This window comes from Paramisgurnus dabryanus, chromosome 23 (genome assembly GCF_030506205.2).
Source record: "Paramisgurnus dabryanus chromosome 23, PD_genome_1.1, whole genome shotgun sequence".
NCBI classification, from domain to species: domain Eukaryota; kingdom Metazoa; phylum Chordata; class Actinopteri; order Cypriniformes; family Cobitidae; genus Paramisgurnus; species Paramisgurnus dabryanus.
In genome coordinates, this window is record NC_133359.1 from 1,234,847 (window position 1) to 1,247,262 (window position 12,416).

General features: G+C 37.3%; 1 protein-coding gene across 4 annotated transcripts in view; it reads left to right on the forward strand.

The window, feature by feature from the left end:
- The window catches only part of myo9ab (myosin IXAb), a 76,631-nt gene that overhangs the window by 59,617 nt on the left and 4,598 nt on the right, over positions 1-12,416 (forward strand). For 2 of the 4 annotated variants that reach the window (XM_065277345.2, XM_065277342.2), the window contains exons 25-41: positions 712-1,686; positions 1,941-2,022; positions 2,214-2,420; positions 4,072-4,172; positions 4,246-4,349; positions 4,423-4,640; positions 4,770-4,886; positions 5,767-5,955; positions 6,035-6,082; positions 6,220-6,331; positions 9,076-9,137; positions 9,242-9,434; positions 9,552-9,680; positions 9,774-9,879; positions 10,866-10,997; positions 11,077-11,200; positions 12,321-12,374. In XM_065277345.2, the coding sequence (XP_065133417.1) occupies positions 712-1,686; positions 1,941-2,022; positions 2,214-2,420; positions 4,072-4,172; positions 4,246-4,349; positions 4,423-4,640; positions 4,770-4,886; positions 5,767-5,955; positions 6,035-6,082; positions 6,220-6,331; positions 9,076-9,137; positions 9,242-9,434; positions 9,552-9,680; positions 9,774-9,879; positions 10,866-10,997; positions 11,077-11,200; positions 12,321-12,374 (2,953 nt within the window). The remainder of the gene's footprint in view (positions 1-711; positions 1,687-1,940; positions 2,023-2,213; positions 2,421-4,071; positions 4,173-4,245; positions 4,350-4,422; positions 4,641-4,769; positions 4,887-5,766; positions 5,956-6,034; positions 6,083-6,219; positions 6,332-9,075; positions 9,138-9,241; positions 9,435-9,551; positions 9,681-9,773; positions 9,880-10,865; positions 10,998-11,076; positions 11,201-12,320; positions 12,375-12,416) is intronic. The other 2 variants (XM_065277343.2, XM_065277346.2) reach the window with 2 other exon arrangements.

A 12,416-nucleotide genomic window follows, 5' to 3' on the forward strand; every position in this document is an offset into this window, starting at 1 on the left:
CAATGTTTTGATGCTCTTTTCATAAATGAATCGCTTACTCGTCCTACATAATTTAAATAAATTATAAATCACTGCTCAAATATGTTTTCTAGAGGCTTAAGACCTTTCTGACGATGTGTAGTTTGTAATGATTCTATACAAATGTACAAAATATTGAAGTACACTTAGGTGTCCCGTATAAGGGACTGGTGAAAGTTCAGGGGTTAAATATTTAAACATACAATATATAAAAATGAGACCCTTTGCTTTCAAACAAAAAAAAATCTTCATTTGTTCTCTTTTTATCATCTTTCATATGTGGGCCGTTTTTTTTTTTTTTTTTTTTTAAATACCCAGCAAAAATTTTGAGCAAAAAGCTGAGATAATTGCATTTTTGTGAAGGACTTTTGATAGAGATCAGATTCAGAACGATCCTCAAAACATAAACAGAGTTTTTACTGTTTTTGGATCAGTTAATGCTTTATTATTTTATAAGATGTGTAAGAGTGACACCTAGTGAATAATAGCAGAAATATAGATTACCGTAAAAACTTGTCATTGGCAGGGAAGCTTTTTTTTCTCAATTGAACTCAATAATGGCGGGGAAATGGTTAATATTATTATAGCATCCATTTATGTTACTGCTTTGCAACAATCATCTCATTTCTATTTTTTTTTAATAATCTTTTATCAATGAGATTACTCTGAAAAATGTAATTCTGTTTTCTCGAGGTGCCGCATTCTGAGAGAGCAGCAGAGACAACAGAAAACACTTGATGCTGAAGAGCATCTAAACACTGAGATGAGAAGTTTACATGTCCATCAAAACACGTTTGAAGTCCAGATGACTCAGCCGGACATGGAGATATCTGAACCTTTATCTGAGGAGCCTCCACGGGAGGAACAAGAGAAGCGATCTGTCGATCTTCCTCGTCCCGTAGACGACAGCACGCTGAAGAGCCGTAACAAACGCGAGAGCCGGAGAAAACGAGAACTCGAGCAAGCCACGTTCAGTTTAGAGCTGCTCAAAGTCCGATCCGGTTCCTTACCTAACTCGGATCAGACTGAAATAACAGTCGGCGAGCATCTGCCTTCCTCACCTCACGCTTCTTTAGAGAGCCAGGATAGCTCTGAGCTCCTCATCTCTCATGATGAAAAACCAGAGACGTCCGAACGTCCTCCTCAGCAGCAGCAGGAAAAATCTGAGCCGATGGAGGTGAACCGAAACGAACGCTCGCCAACCCCACCGCCACTAAAACCCTGCTTCTACATCCCAGATGAAGAAAGCAGTCCGGCCAAAAGTGCGCCAGGGACACCAACCGGCACCAAGCAGCTCCGTGAGAAGAAAGAGTCGATGATCGTCATTATCAGCATGCAGAAGGACCAGAGCGGCATGAAAGCCCCACAGAAACCAGAGAAAGAACCTATGGAGATACCAGCTGCTGAAACTCTCTCAGAAGATCAATGGAATGGAGTTCATGCTCTTCCAAAACTTCAGTCGACCTCAACAGCTGAGACTCAAAGCAATCTTAGCTTATCCTCTTCTCAGCCCACCTCTCAACCCCTCCAGCTGGACCGGAGGGTGGAGACAACAGAACAGGAAGTGACATCAGAAGCATCTCAGAAGAAAGTCACTCAGAGCATCAGTATCAGTATGAAAGAGAAACCATCTAATCTGACCAAACGCAGTCGACTCACCTTTTCCAAGTGAGTTTAGACTTGCATTTGCTCTTCAGCTCTTCACAATGTGCATGTCTACTATACAGTTATTTGGGAGAAAAGTTCTACCATCTTTTTTGACACATGCATTGATATTTTGATTGTAATGTGGTGACCTTAACTTTTTTAATGACTTTGGTCTCCGAATAATTTTTGAAGCCATGCAAATGTATTAAAAAGTCTTTGTGAAGTCAGTCAATGTTCTGTATAAATCTGTTTGGTACATTTTGTGTGTTTTTCAGGTCAGATAAAGATCTGGTGAATCAAGAACGTTCTTTAGCTATCCAACGAGAAGCAGGATTCAGATCTCTGAAGAACAGAGAGGTGAGAACAAACCAACAAATACATTTATACTCTCAGTTGTTTTTAAATTTAATGGCACTGTAACAGTGTTTGGTTTCTTCTACACACATGACCTCATCACATGAGGATCTCATCACCTGTCTATCTGAAAATTCAGGATGAGTTTTGACCCATAAATATCATGAATTAACACGATCAATGTAAATGATCAGGTGACCACAGCGGGTGGTAAAAAGAAAGCTCGCATGGCTGGGACTCGCTCTGATTTCCTCACCCGTGCCTGTAGCACAGAGGTGGATTCTAATGAGGATGAAGATGATGAATACGAGTACACGCCTGTGCTGTTTCGCACACTTCCCCTCCCAGCATCCCCGGGTTCACCTGAGCCCGACCCGGCCTGCCACAGCGACTCTGAGATGGTAAAACTGAGCCCAGATCCCAAACATGATTCCCGAATGGAGCTTTGCACACTGATCCATACATAGAAAACAGAGTAACTCTTATTTAAGGGATTCGTGTATTAACTCTTGGATTTAAATGTGACTCTCAGTAGCTACGTTTACATGCAACCAAATAATCCGTTTGGAATTATATTGATGGCTTAATCGGATTTAAAAGTCTTCATATAATCAATACAATTGAAGTTGATCAGATGCAAATTTCGATTGTATTCTCATTACAGAAACACGCAATAGCAAGGCCATGGCAATGCATTATTAAGTAAAAGGTGTCACGCGCTGTACAATATGCAGAGTTGATGTTTTTCATAACATTACATAAAGAAATAAAATAGCATTGTGCCTTTCAAAAATAAACTCTTTCCCCGCCATTGATGAGTTTTCTCATCAATTAAGAGAAAACATTTCCCTGCCAATGACGCTTTTTCTGACAAGTTTTTACTGTAATCTGTAATTCTGCAATTATCCATTTACCCAGTTTATAAAAAACTGAAGCAAAATTTTTTTTCACTCTCTGTTTTGAATCTGATCTCTATCAAAAGTCCTTCCCATTTTGTTTGTTTAAAAAAACTGAGGGTTTGTTATTTTATTTGATATATTTGTATATTTATATAAGAAAAATTTCCTGTGAGGCATTTTGTGAAAATCACAAAAAAATGTTGGTGGGCAACTTAAAAAAAAGGCTGGCGGAAATGAGTTGAGAACAACTTTCTCCAACTCAGCTTTGACTTTAATCCAGAGATAAAGCATGAACTTGACGAGAGATGCTGTGCGCTCATTGGGGTTGCCAAGTCTTCTCATTTTGCGGTTTTTTTTTCTCCCAGTTGTTGTTTTTCTGCGGGTTAAAGATGAAAGGATTTTGTTCATTAGTTATTGGTATTTGGGCTAGTTTTGGATGTCCATTGGGATGGTTTTGATACGTGAATCTGGCAACCCTGGCTGTGGGTTTGGGATTATATAGATTGTACATGTAAAATAACAGTTTAATGAGATTGCAATGTTTAGGGTTTATATAAACTGTATTTTCATAACCTGCAATCGAATTAAATTCAATCGGATTGACAAAATGTTGTGCATGTAAACATAGCCACTGTTGAGGAGTGAGAAATAGGAGTAGTCGTGCAGTTGTTATTTTATGTTTGGTAAGTGTGCAAGCCCTCAAATCCTCCTGACTGACTTTAGTTACTCTAGCTCATGAATTAACCAATCTGACCAATCGAATAATCAAGTAGAAGACTAATAACCCTAAACCTGAACCCTCATCAGGATAGTCTTTACTAAAAGATTTCGGTGGATCTTCTCTCTTTTCAGTTTCTTTTTTCACTTCCGACACCAATTTTTCAAAACTTGGTTGAAGCTGCTGATGACGTTTACATGCCTGTGACCTCTAACATGGACATGATGAAGTTTCTTCCTCACTCACACATTTGATCTCTGTCTCTCATACTCTTCATCACTGAGGTCTGGTTTGGTCAAATGTGTGTCAACATTGAGCGTAACCCTTGGATCAAACCTTCTTGCTGGAGATCTTATCTAATCTGGTCTGGTGTGTATTTAACATCTGGTTTCATTAGAAATATATCTTTTTCTTCTTTTCTTCTTCATATCAAAGTCATCTCAGAAGGAGCAGAAGAGGATTCAGAAGACCATGTCTTCAGGAGATCTTGGGAAGATGGACTCTATCAGAAAGTCTTTATCTCACACTGACAGCAGGTAAAAGACTCTTTATCTCACGATTGAGTCCTGTTATAAATACATGCATATTAAAATGACTTCATGTTAACAGGGTCCGAGGGAAAATGCGCTTCTGGAGCAAAAGCAAGCATGGAGATAAGAAGATGTCCACCAGGGGGCGTTCAGCAGACTCTGAGCTCACTGACACGAGGAACAGTACGTGATGTTTCGTCTCATGTTACTCCTCCACATGTGTGCGTGTCTTGTAATAACACCGTGTTTCTCTCAGACTCTCCACCGAGAAGTCCTGAACACACTGAGCGTGGACGGGACAGCAAAGAGAACCGGGAGCCGATGATGATGATGGGCATGATGTCGATGAAGAGGAGACGCAGCGTGAAGATCAGCAGCGTGTCTCTGGAATCTTCAGCCTGGCAGAACGACTCTCTCCACATCCTCACCAACACATCAGACTACCGATCCATGAATGATTTCCTCATGAAGAAGGTCTCTATCCGTTCTGCTCTTTCTTTAAAGTCAAGTTATTCATTCATTTTCTCCAGACTGACTGAAAGACATTTTTGATGAGAAAGGTTTGTCTTGTGAATCATCTGTGTGTTATCTGATGTTTTGTAGATCAGTGATCTGAACGCTGAAGACTGTCATAAGGACTCACCAGTGGACGTGGTGTTTAAAAAAGCCTTGAAAGAGTTTCGCCTCAACATTTTCAACTCTTATTCCACCGCTCTGGCTGTGAGTTCTTCAGATGTCTAATACGTGTTAGATGTTATTTTTGGGGATGTTTTCAGTAACACTTAAGTGAGATACAAACAGAGGCAAAGGATAACATCTTTATTTTTGAATTTATTGTTACACATGTGCTTAAAACTCAAACAAGGGAAAAGGAAAAAAGTGAGTGACGCCAAATAAAAAAAAATAATCAAACCAAAACCCCTACATAAACTAAACTGACTACCGAAAATCAAATGGGGAAAGAAAACCGAAAACTTTGGCATATGTGACACCTAAACTTAACTATGCTAGCTCATAACAAAAATACTAAATGGCAGACACTCCTAACTCATACCTAGCAGAGAAAACAGAATGTGTTTATAGGTGCTTACAAACAGGTCTACAACTCATTATGGGTAAGCTAACACAAGCTGTGTTTCCACTAAAGATTTGCCCAAAATTTAATTGTTGACAAAAGACTATTGTGAAATGAAGATAAATATTGTGATATATGCACGTTTTTGCAAAATTTACTTGTTTCTATTGGGCGTATTTTTATTTCACAATGTCAATTGGCGCAATTATTTGAGCAATTTAAAGGTTATTGGAAACATAACGTATCCACGTTTCCATTACGATTTTATGTGCATTTTGAAGTATCGCATCAAAAACGAGTGATGAAAACGGCAAATTTTGAATAAAAACCCTTAATTAACAAGGGGACCCACCCACATTTTTTTTGCTTTTGACGCTCAAGCTCGCCAGTGATGCGTCCAATTGACTGAGAGCGGAAGAAAAAAGCAGGGAGCAAAACGTACACACATAAACCCACGAAACATAACAATGTCATTATGACCTCAGATCTTCCTAAAAGATTTTCTCCATCCTTTAATTCTCTTAGATGGATGATGGCAGGAGTATTCGATATAAAGATCTCTACGCCCTGTTCGAGCACATTCTGGAGAAGACCATGCGTCTGGAGCAGCGTGACTGGAGTGAATCTCCTGTTAAAGTCTGGGTCAACACCTTCAAAGTTTTCCTCGATGAATTCATGAATGAACACAAGCCTATGGAGGGAACCATCAGTAAGGTAAAACTCTTACAAACAAACCTCCTCCTCTTCCTCAGATCTTCTGATGGTCTCATGTGCTTCATCTTCTTTGTTTCAGGCTCCCAAACCCGAGAGGAAGAAGAGAAGAAAAAAGGAATCGGACATTGTAAGCATTTATGCCCTGTTTGAATCATTATTTTACTGAGAATTCATGTACTGTACTTTATAAAGGCTTTGTGTAGCATGCTGTACTATTTCATTCATACTGATTACAATTGTGTTGATCTCTGCTGCCCTCTTCAGGTTGAAGAACACATGGGTCACATCTTTAAATCTACTCAGTACAGCATCCCAACCTACTGTGAGTTCTGTTCATCTCTCATCTGGATGATGGACAAGGCCTGCGTCTGTAAACGTAAGTTATTATTGAAGTCCACTACATAACAAATCACAACACGTCCATAACCTTAAAAACCATAAACTAATAATAGTTTACTGTATGCAAGCAGTGTTCGAATTGAAGGGGCCTGGGATGGACTCTTTATAAAGCACAAAAATATCAATTAGAGGGTCCCTGTTTTTTAATTAAAATATTACATAAATTTCAAATTTTTGTGCTGCACTGCCACAAAGTGATACTGTCCATTATTTGTCCCAATTTCACAATACACAAATCCAAAAGATTTCTGTCTGAAATACAGTTTTTCTGAAATGTTAAAACACATTTTTTGAAACCATCACTCATTTTCTCAAAACCTTAAACACAAATCCAAATTTTAAACACAATTCACAGAACCCATGACTCTTCCAGCAAAATCAAACAATTCCTTCAAAACCATTTCACCTCTGCTCAAAATCAAACTTAGCTTTCAAATCATACACACATAAGTCTAGAATATAAAACACTACAAGCATCCATTAGACACTACCATAAAAAATGGAAAACACAACATCCAGGAGATCTGCTTACAGAAAAATACATGTTTATTGTACATAACAACACACTTGACAAATACTGTAAAAAAATCTCTATTACTATCACAAGTTTAGTTCAGTGAATATAGTGAATAGTTTACTGTAAGGACTGCAAGTAATAGTACGTTTTCAATATTACTGTAAGCAGCACTTGTATTTTGTAAAAAGTCAGCAATCCAACTGCAAATTTTGCTAATTGCAGCGTCTCTGGTGTCCTTTTCTTCCTCATACTCTTCATCTGCCTCTCAGACTGTTTACAATCCACACAATTGGTAAAAAATACCATTAGATAAAAGTGTGTAGAATTTTGAGTTGTTGTGTTTACTCGATGATAACGGTGTTGTAGTTGTGTTCAACTTTTGCCTGCCTGTGTTTAGCATTTATAAAACAAGTGCATTGCAGTGTGAAATGTGTGTTTTAGTGAGAAGTTTGTGTTTAGAATTTTGCAAAAAGAGTGCATGATTTGACAAAAGGGTTTAGGCCGCTATGAATTTGGTTCAGAGATTGGGGGTTAGTGTTTTAGCAATTCAGAAAAACTGTAAACGTAAACTCTCAAGTGCGCCTCACGCTGTTTTCTGGAGGAATTGACAGATTGTTAGATTTCGGTTTGAGATAGGGGCTTTTAAAAATTATTCTCAAACTATTATTTCACACTTATTTGAGGGGTAAAAATGGTTAAGGATTTAAAACGTTGATCCAGGACCAACAAAAAATGTTTATCCAAGACCACATCTTACTTTGTGAAATCATGGCGACCCTACAAAGATCTTGTCCATGGGCGGTGGGGATTAGCTGGGGTACCCCTTATAATCGTTGACATAATTCAAACACTGTATGCAAAACTGGACCCAGACGTACAAACAAAGTTTTTGGCTGCTGAAAACAGTAATGAAATTCACATTTTATAGAAGCTACAGTGTTGCATAAAAAAATCATAGTATGTTACATTTTTAATTTTGCTTGTTTTGGTAAATGGTGTTTATTTAATTCAATTTAAGTTTAAATTTATTTATAAAGTGCTTTTTACATTGGTACATTGTTTCAAAGCAGCTTAATATTAGGGATGCACCGAAAGGAAAAATTTTGGCCGATGCCAAAGCCGAATAAAATTAAAAACTCCGAAATTTTTATAATTTTAATTTCTCGTTTATTTTGCCAATTTTCTCAACATTGCACAAGTTAAATTTTTTCAAAATGTGCTTTTTATTTTCTTTATTTCACATTATTTAACAAGAAATATATTTTTAACATTCCAGCAGTCATTATAGGGTTTTTGTTTACACCTGGTCACTCTGATCAGATAGATATCTGACTTGTTTTATTTACATTTGAACACATAAATGAGTCTTGGCTAAACCAATATTAATCCCATCTTCTATTCCCGTGCAAAATGCAAATAACCCATTCATTACTCTGCCTTAAGAAACTTCCAACAATGCTTATATATAACTGTATGTTAAGCAGTGGACGTATGTCTTTGTGCTCGGTCAAGCACGGAGAGAGAGAGAGATGGCGGCAATATTGACAGGAGATGAGGAAAAGTGCTCAACAAAACGATCTAACATAAAGCTCAGTTGCCAAACATTTGGTGCATCCTTACTTACTTCACAGAAAACAGAAAAAATTTAAATATATAGAAGAAATAGAAGAGAAGTAACAATATGGACATCATAAAAGAATAGAAGTTATTGCAATTGTTTTATTAATTAAAATAATTGAATGAAATTTTTTTAGTAGATTGAAGATGATATAATAATAACAGAAGTGTTTACATTCATCAAGAGTTTATTATAATACCAAGAACAGCAATGCAACATTCATAGTATCTGCAGTAATGCATGCTAAAAATAATGTGGATTAAGGAAAAGGGGATGGTTGGATCATTATAATAAAAGCATTTGTGTTTGTGGCTATATTTAAATGTAGATTTTGTTGGATGGGTACATATAAAATGTCCTGATCTATTGGATTATACAGTAGTGTCTCTGTCTCTTGTTTCCCATCATTCTCTCTCTGTATGGAGCCCATGAGTATCTGTTCAGTCTGAGAGCTGTATAATCAGATTTTCACTCATTTTTTTTCTGGATATGATCAATAAAAGCCTCTTTCTCCCATTTCTCATATTTCTGTGAATGTCTTGTCTTCGTGTTAGATGTTTACAGTGTTTCTTTTTCTTCCTCGTAGTCTGCCGTTACGCCTGTCACAGAAAGTGTTGTCTGAGGATGACCACCAAATGCAGTAAGAAGGTAAGACCACCTTAACCTAGAGAATCAAAAATAATGTGTTTTTATCCTGGAAAAGCAATGGTCTCATGTAATTCATATTTTACTGTGTGTTCGTGCCCACCCAGTTCGACCCTGAGCAGTCTTCACGACAGTTCGGTGTGGAGTTAACCCGTTTAACCGGTGATGAGCGACCCGTCCCGCTGGTGGTGGAGAAGCTGATCAACTACATTGAAATGCATGGACTTTACACTGAGGGCATCTATAGGAAATCTGGATCCACCAATAAAATCAAAGAACTCAAGCAGGGTCTGGACACAGGTGAGAGATCTGCAGACCTATTCTTCTTAAATAACTTGAATCACAGCTATCTTGAAGACCCATAGATAACTCATAATCAAATTTATTAACAGTTTTCCTCATCTGAATTTGTGACAGATGTAAACAGTGTGAATTTGGACGACTATAACATCCACGTCATCGCCAGTGTTTTGAAGCAGTGGTTACGCGATCTTCCCAACCCCTTAATGACGTTTGAACTTTATGAGGAGTTCCTCAGGGTTATGGGTACGATTGTCTGATGTATAATATAAAACATGATGGATAATATAACTGATGATTGAATAGATTATATATAACAAATGTTGTTTATTGTTTCAGGTCTACAGGATAACGGTGAGGTTGTTCAGGGCGTTTATTCCATCATCGATCAGCTCAGCAGAACTTACCTGAGCACACTGGAGAGACTCATATTTCATTTAGTCAGGTGAGATTTCTGTGGAGTTTAATGCTTTTAATGTCTAATTGTTAAACATGTTTGATTTAATGATAATTTAAACATTTAACTGTCAAAAGCCAGAAGCAAGCAAAAAGCAAGCAGATACTTTAAAGTTTTTCACTGAAGTGGTTGGAGTTGTGAATATTAAATAAAAAAGTTATAGCAGTTTAAATGTATTTTTAAAAAGAAAAATATTGTAACAAATTATGTTTTTTGTATTTACAAAACTATCCAATTTTCAATTAAAAAATCACCAACAATGAATTTGAGTGGTTTTACCAACAACGGCCACTAGGTGTCAATGGTTAGCTGCATAATCTTGTCACAAATTAATAAATTACTGTCACTGCATTATTATTAATAAAAATTAAAAATATATTTTTATAGATTTTTATGGATATTAGAATTATAAATATATACAAATTCATATGTATTCCTATGGGTATTCCTGTTGGTCTGTGACATTTTAGGAAATTACTCTTATTACGTCATTCTTTTTGAAAAAATAAAGATAAAAACTATAAATTGTTGGAGCTTTTTCACCTGTCAAGATTAGTGTAGGTTTAGATTAGGGGTGCATAAACTTTTTCCTACCAAGGACCAAAAATCAAACCTGAATGAGCGCTGTGGGCCGAAAGTAAATGCCGAAATCAAGTATGCATTTACATAAAAAAATCACTTTAATTCCTTTCATTTAATTTCAATTTACATTTTTGTAATGCACAAATAAAACAAAAAATGTAGAATTTTAGAAAATGTTGAATTAGAAATATGAACATCTGGGTTAATGACGTTAGGGTTAGGTCAAATTAAAGATAATTGCGGGCCAACTTTGGCCTCGTTTGGGCACCTATGGTTTGGACTAAGAAATGATTGTTTTAAATGCGTAATGCCAAACATCCCACCTGTGGGACCGTGACAGTAATGTATTTTCATTTTTGTGTTCATGTTTTATGTTTTATGTTTGGTTTCAGGATCTCATTCCAGGAGGAGACAAACCGAATGTCTGCTAATGCTTTGGCCATCGTGTTTGCACCCTGCATACTGCGCTGTCCCGACACCACGGATCCTTTACAGAGCGTCCGGGACATCGGCAAAACCACAGCGTAAGGATCTGTAAAATACTGATGTACTGCCTTCATTTATTGAGTTGTATGCGTGAATGTTTAACATTTAACCCCTCAGGTGTGTGGAGCTGATCATCTGTGAGCAGATGAGGAAATATAAAGCCCGTCTGAAGGACATCAACACGCTGGAGTTTGCCGAGAGCAAAGCCAAGAGTCGCCTCACACACATTCGCCGATCAATGGTGAGTGATTCAACATCTCAAACGTATCCAGGATCTTCACCCTGGGGTCTGTTTACATCACAACCATTGTAAAACAAATGGAAACGTTCAACAAAAAACAACTAAAACACATACATGTGCTAGGCCAGTAGTTGGCGATGTTACTATGTGAAGAAACCCTGCACACGATTAATGCAAACAATCAAGACGGTGAAAGCATCATGAAGTTTTGTTTAGACGGACCATGAGGTAGATTTATTACTACAAGTGACACTGTACTATAAGCAAAATTTTGTAAACTTTGTTGGAGAAGTGTTAAAAAAAAGTCTTGAGCAACACAGTAGCTCCCTTTAAACTTTGACATTGCAAATTGAAAGTACGGAAATCGTCAATTTTGCAAAAACTCCCATATATCGCAAAAAAGTTTTTGCGCTTGCATGAGGTGTTTTTCCACGCAATAATCAAAACATACAGAGTTTGAACTGTTTGACGTGAGGGGTTACTTCAGTGTTTTATAAGTTGGGTAAAAGCACCATCTGGTGGATAATAGCGAAAATACGGATTGCCAGAAAAATTGGTCATTGGCAGGGGAAGCGTTTCTTTTAGTTGACGCGTTAAATGGCGGGGAAAGAGTTAATGTTGGGATTTAATCGTGCATGCATTTAGACTGAACACGTAATATGCACGTGCATGACGTCACTGCTTTCACAGAACTGCGTTTTCATCATTTACAAGAAAATTTTATTGTCATTTTTAAAAACTTTCACTTTGAAACCTATTTACTAAAGTTAGCATTTTCAGGACCACAAAACTCACTTGTTCTATAAACAAACAGCCAACACACATAAAAACATTCCCATTTTTTGTGTTGAAAACATTGTCATGTAAACAGCCCCAGATGCTGCCCTGTCCATGTCAAAGTCACCTTCCATGAATACGATCCAATCAAATTTCACAAATTTGGCAAAATGTGCGACTGTTATTCAGTCTAGTGTAATTTATGTTTTTGTTTTGCCTGTACAAATGAATGAAAGTAAATATAATCACATATAACGCATTCCCATTTCATTCCCAGATTCCTGCTCTTCACTAATCCTAATCCTTACCTTCACTCCTTCTTTTCTTCATCCTCCTCTTTCAGAAACCTGTACTAATAGCGGTTAGGTTTATTGGCATTACGAGAATGGCCACGCCGGTATGTATGCACATCTGTGTGACGCTGCAGCTGTGCGAGTGT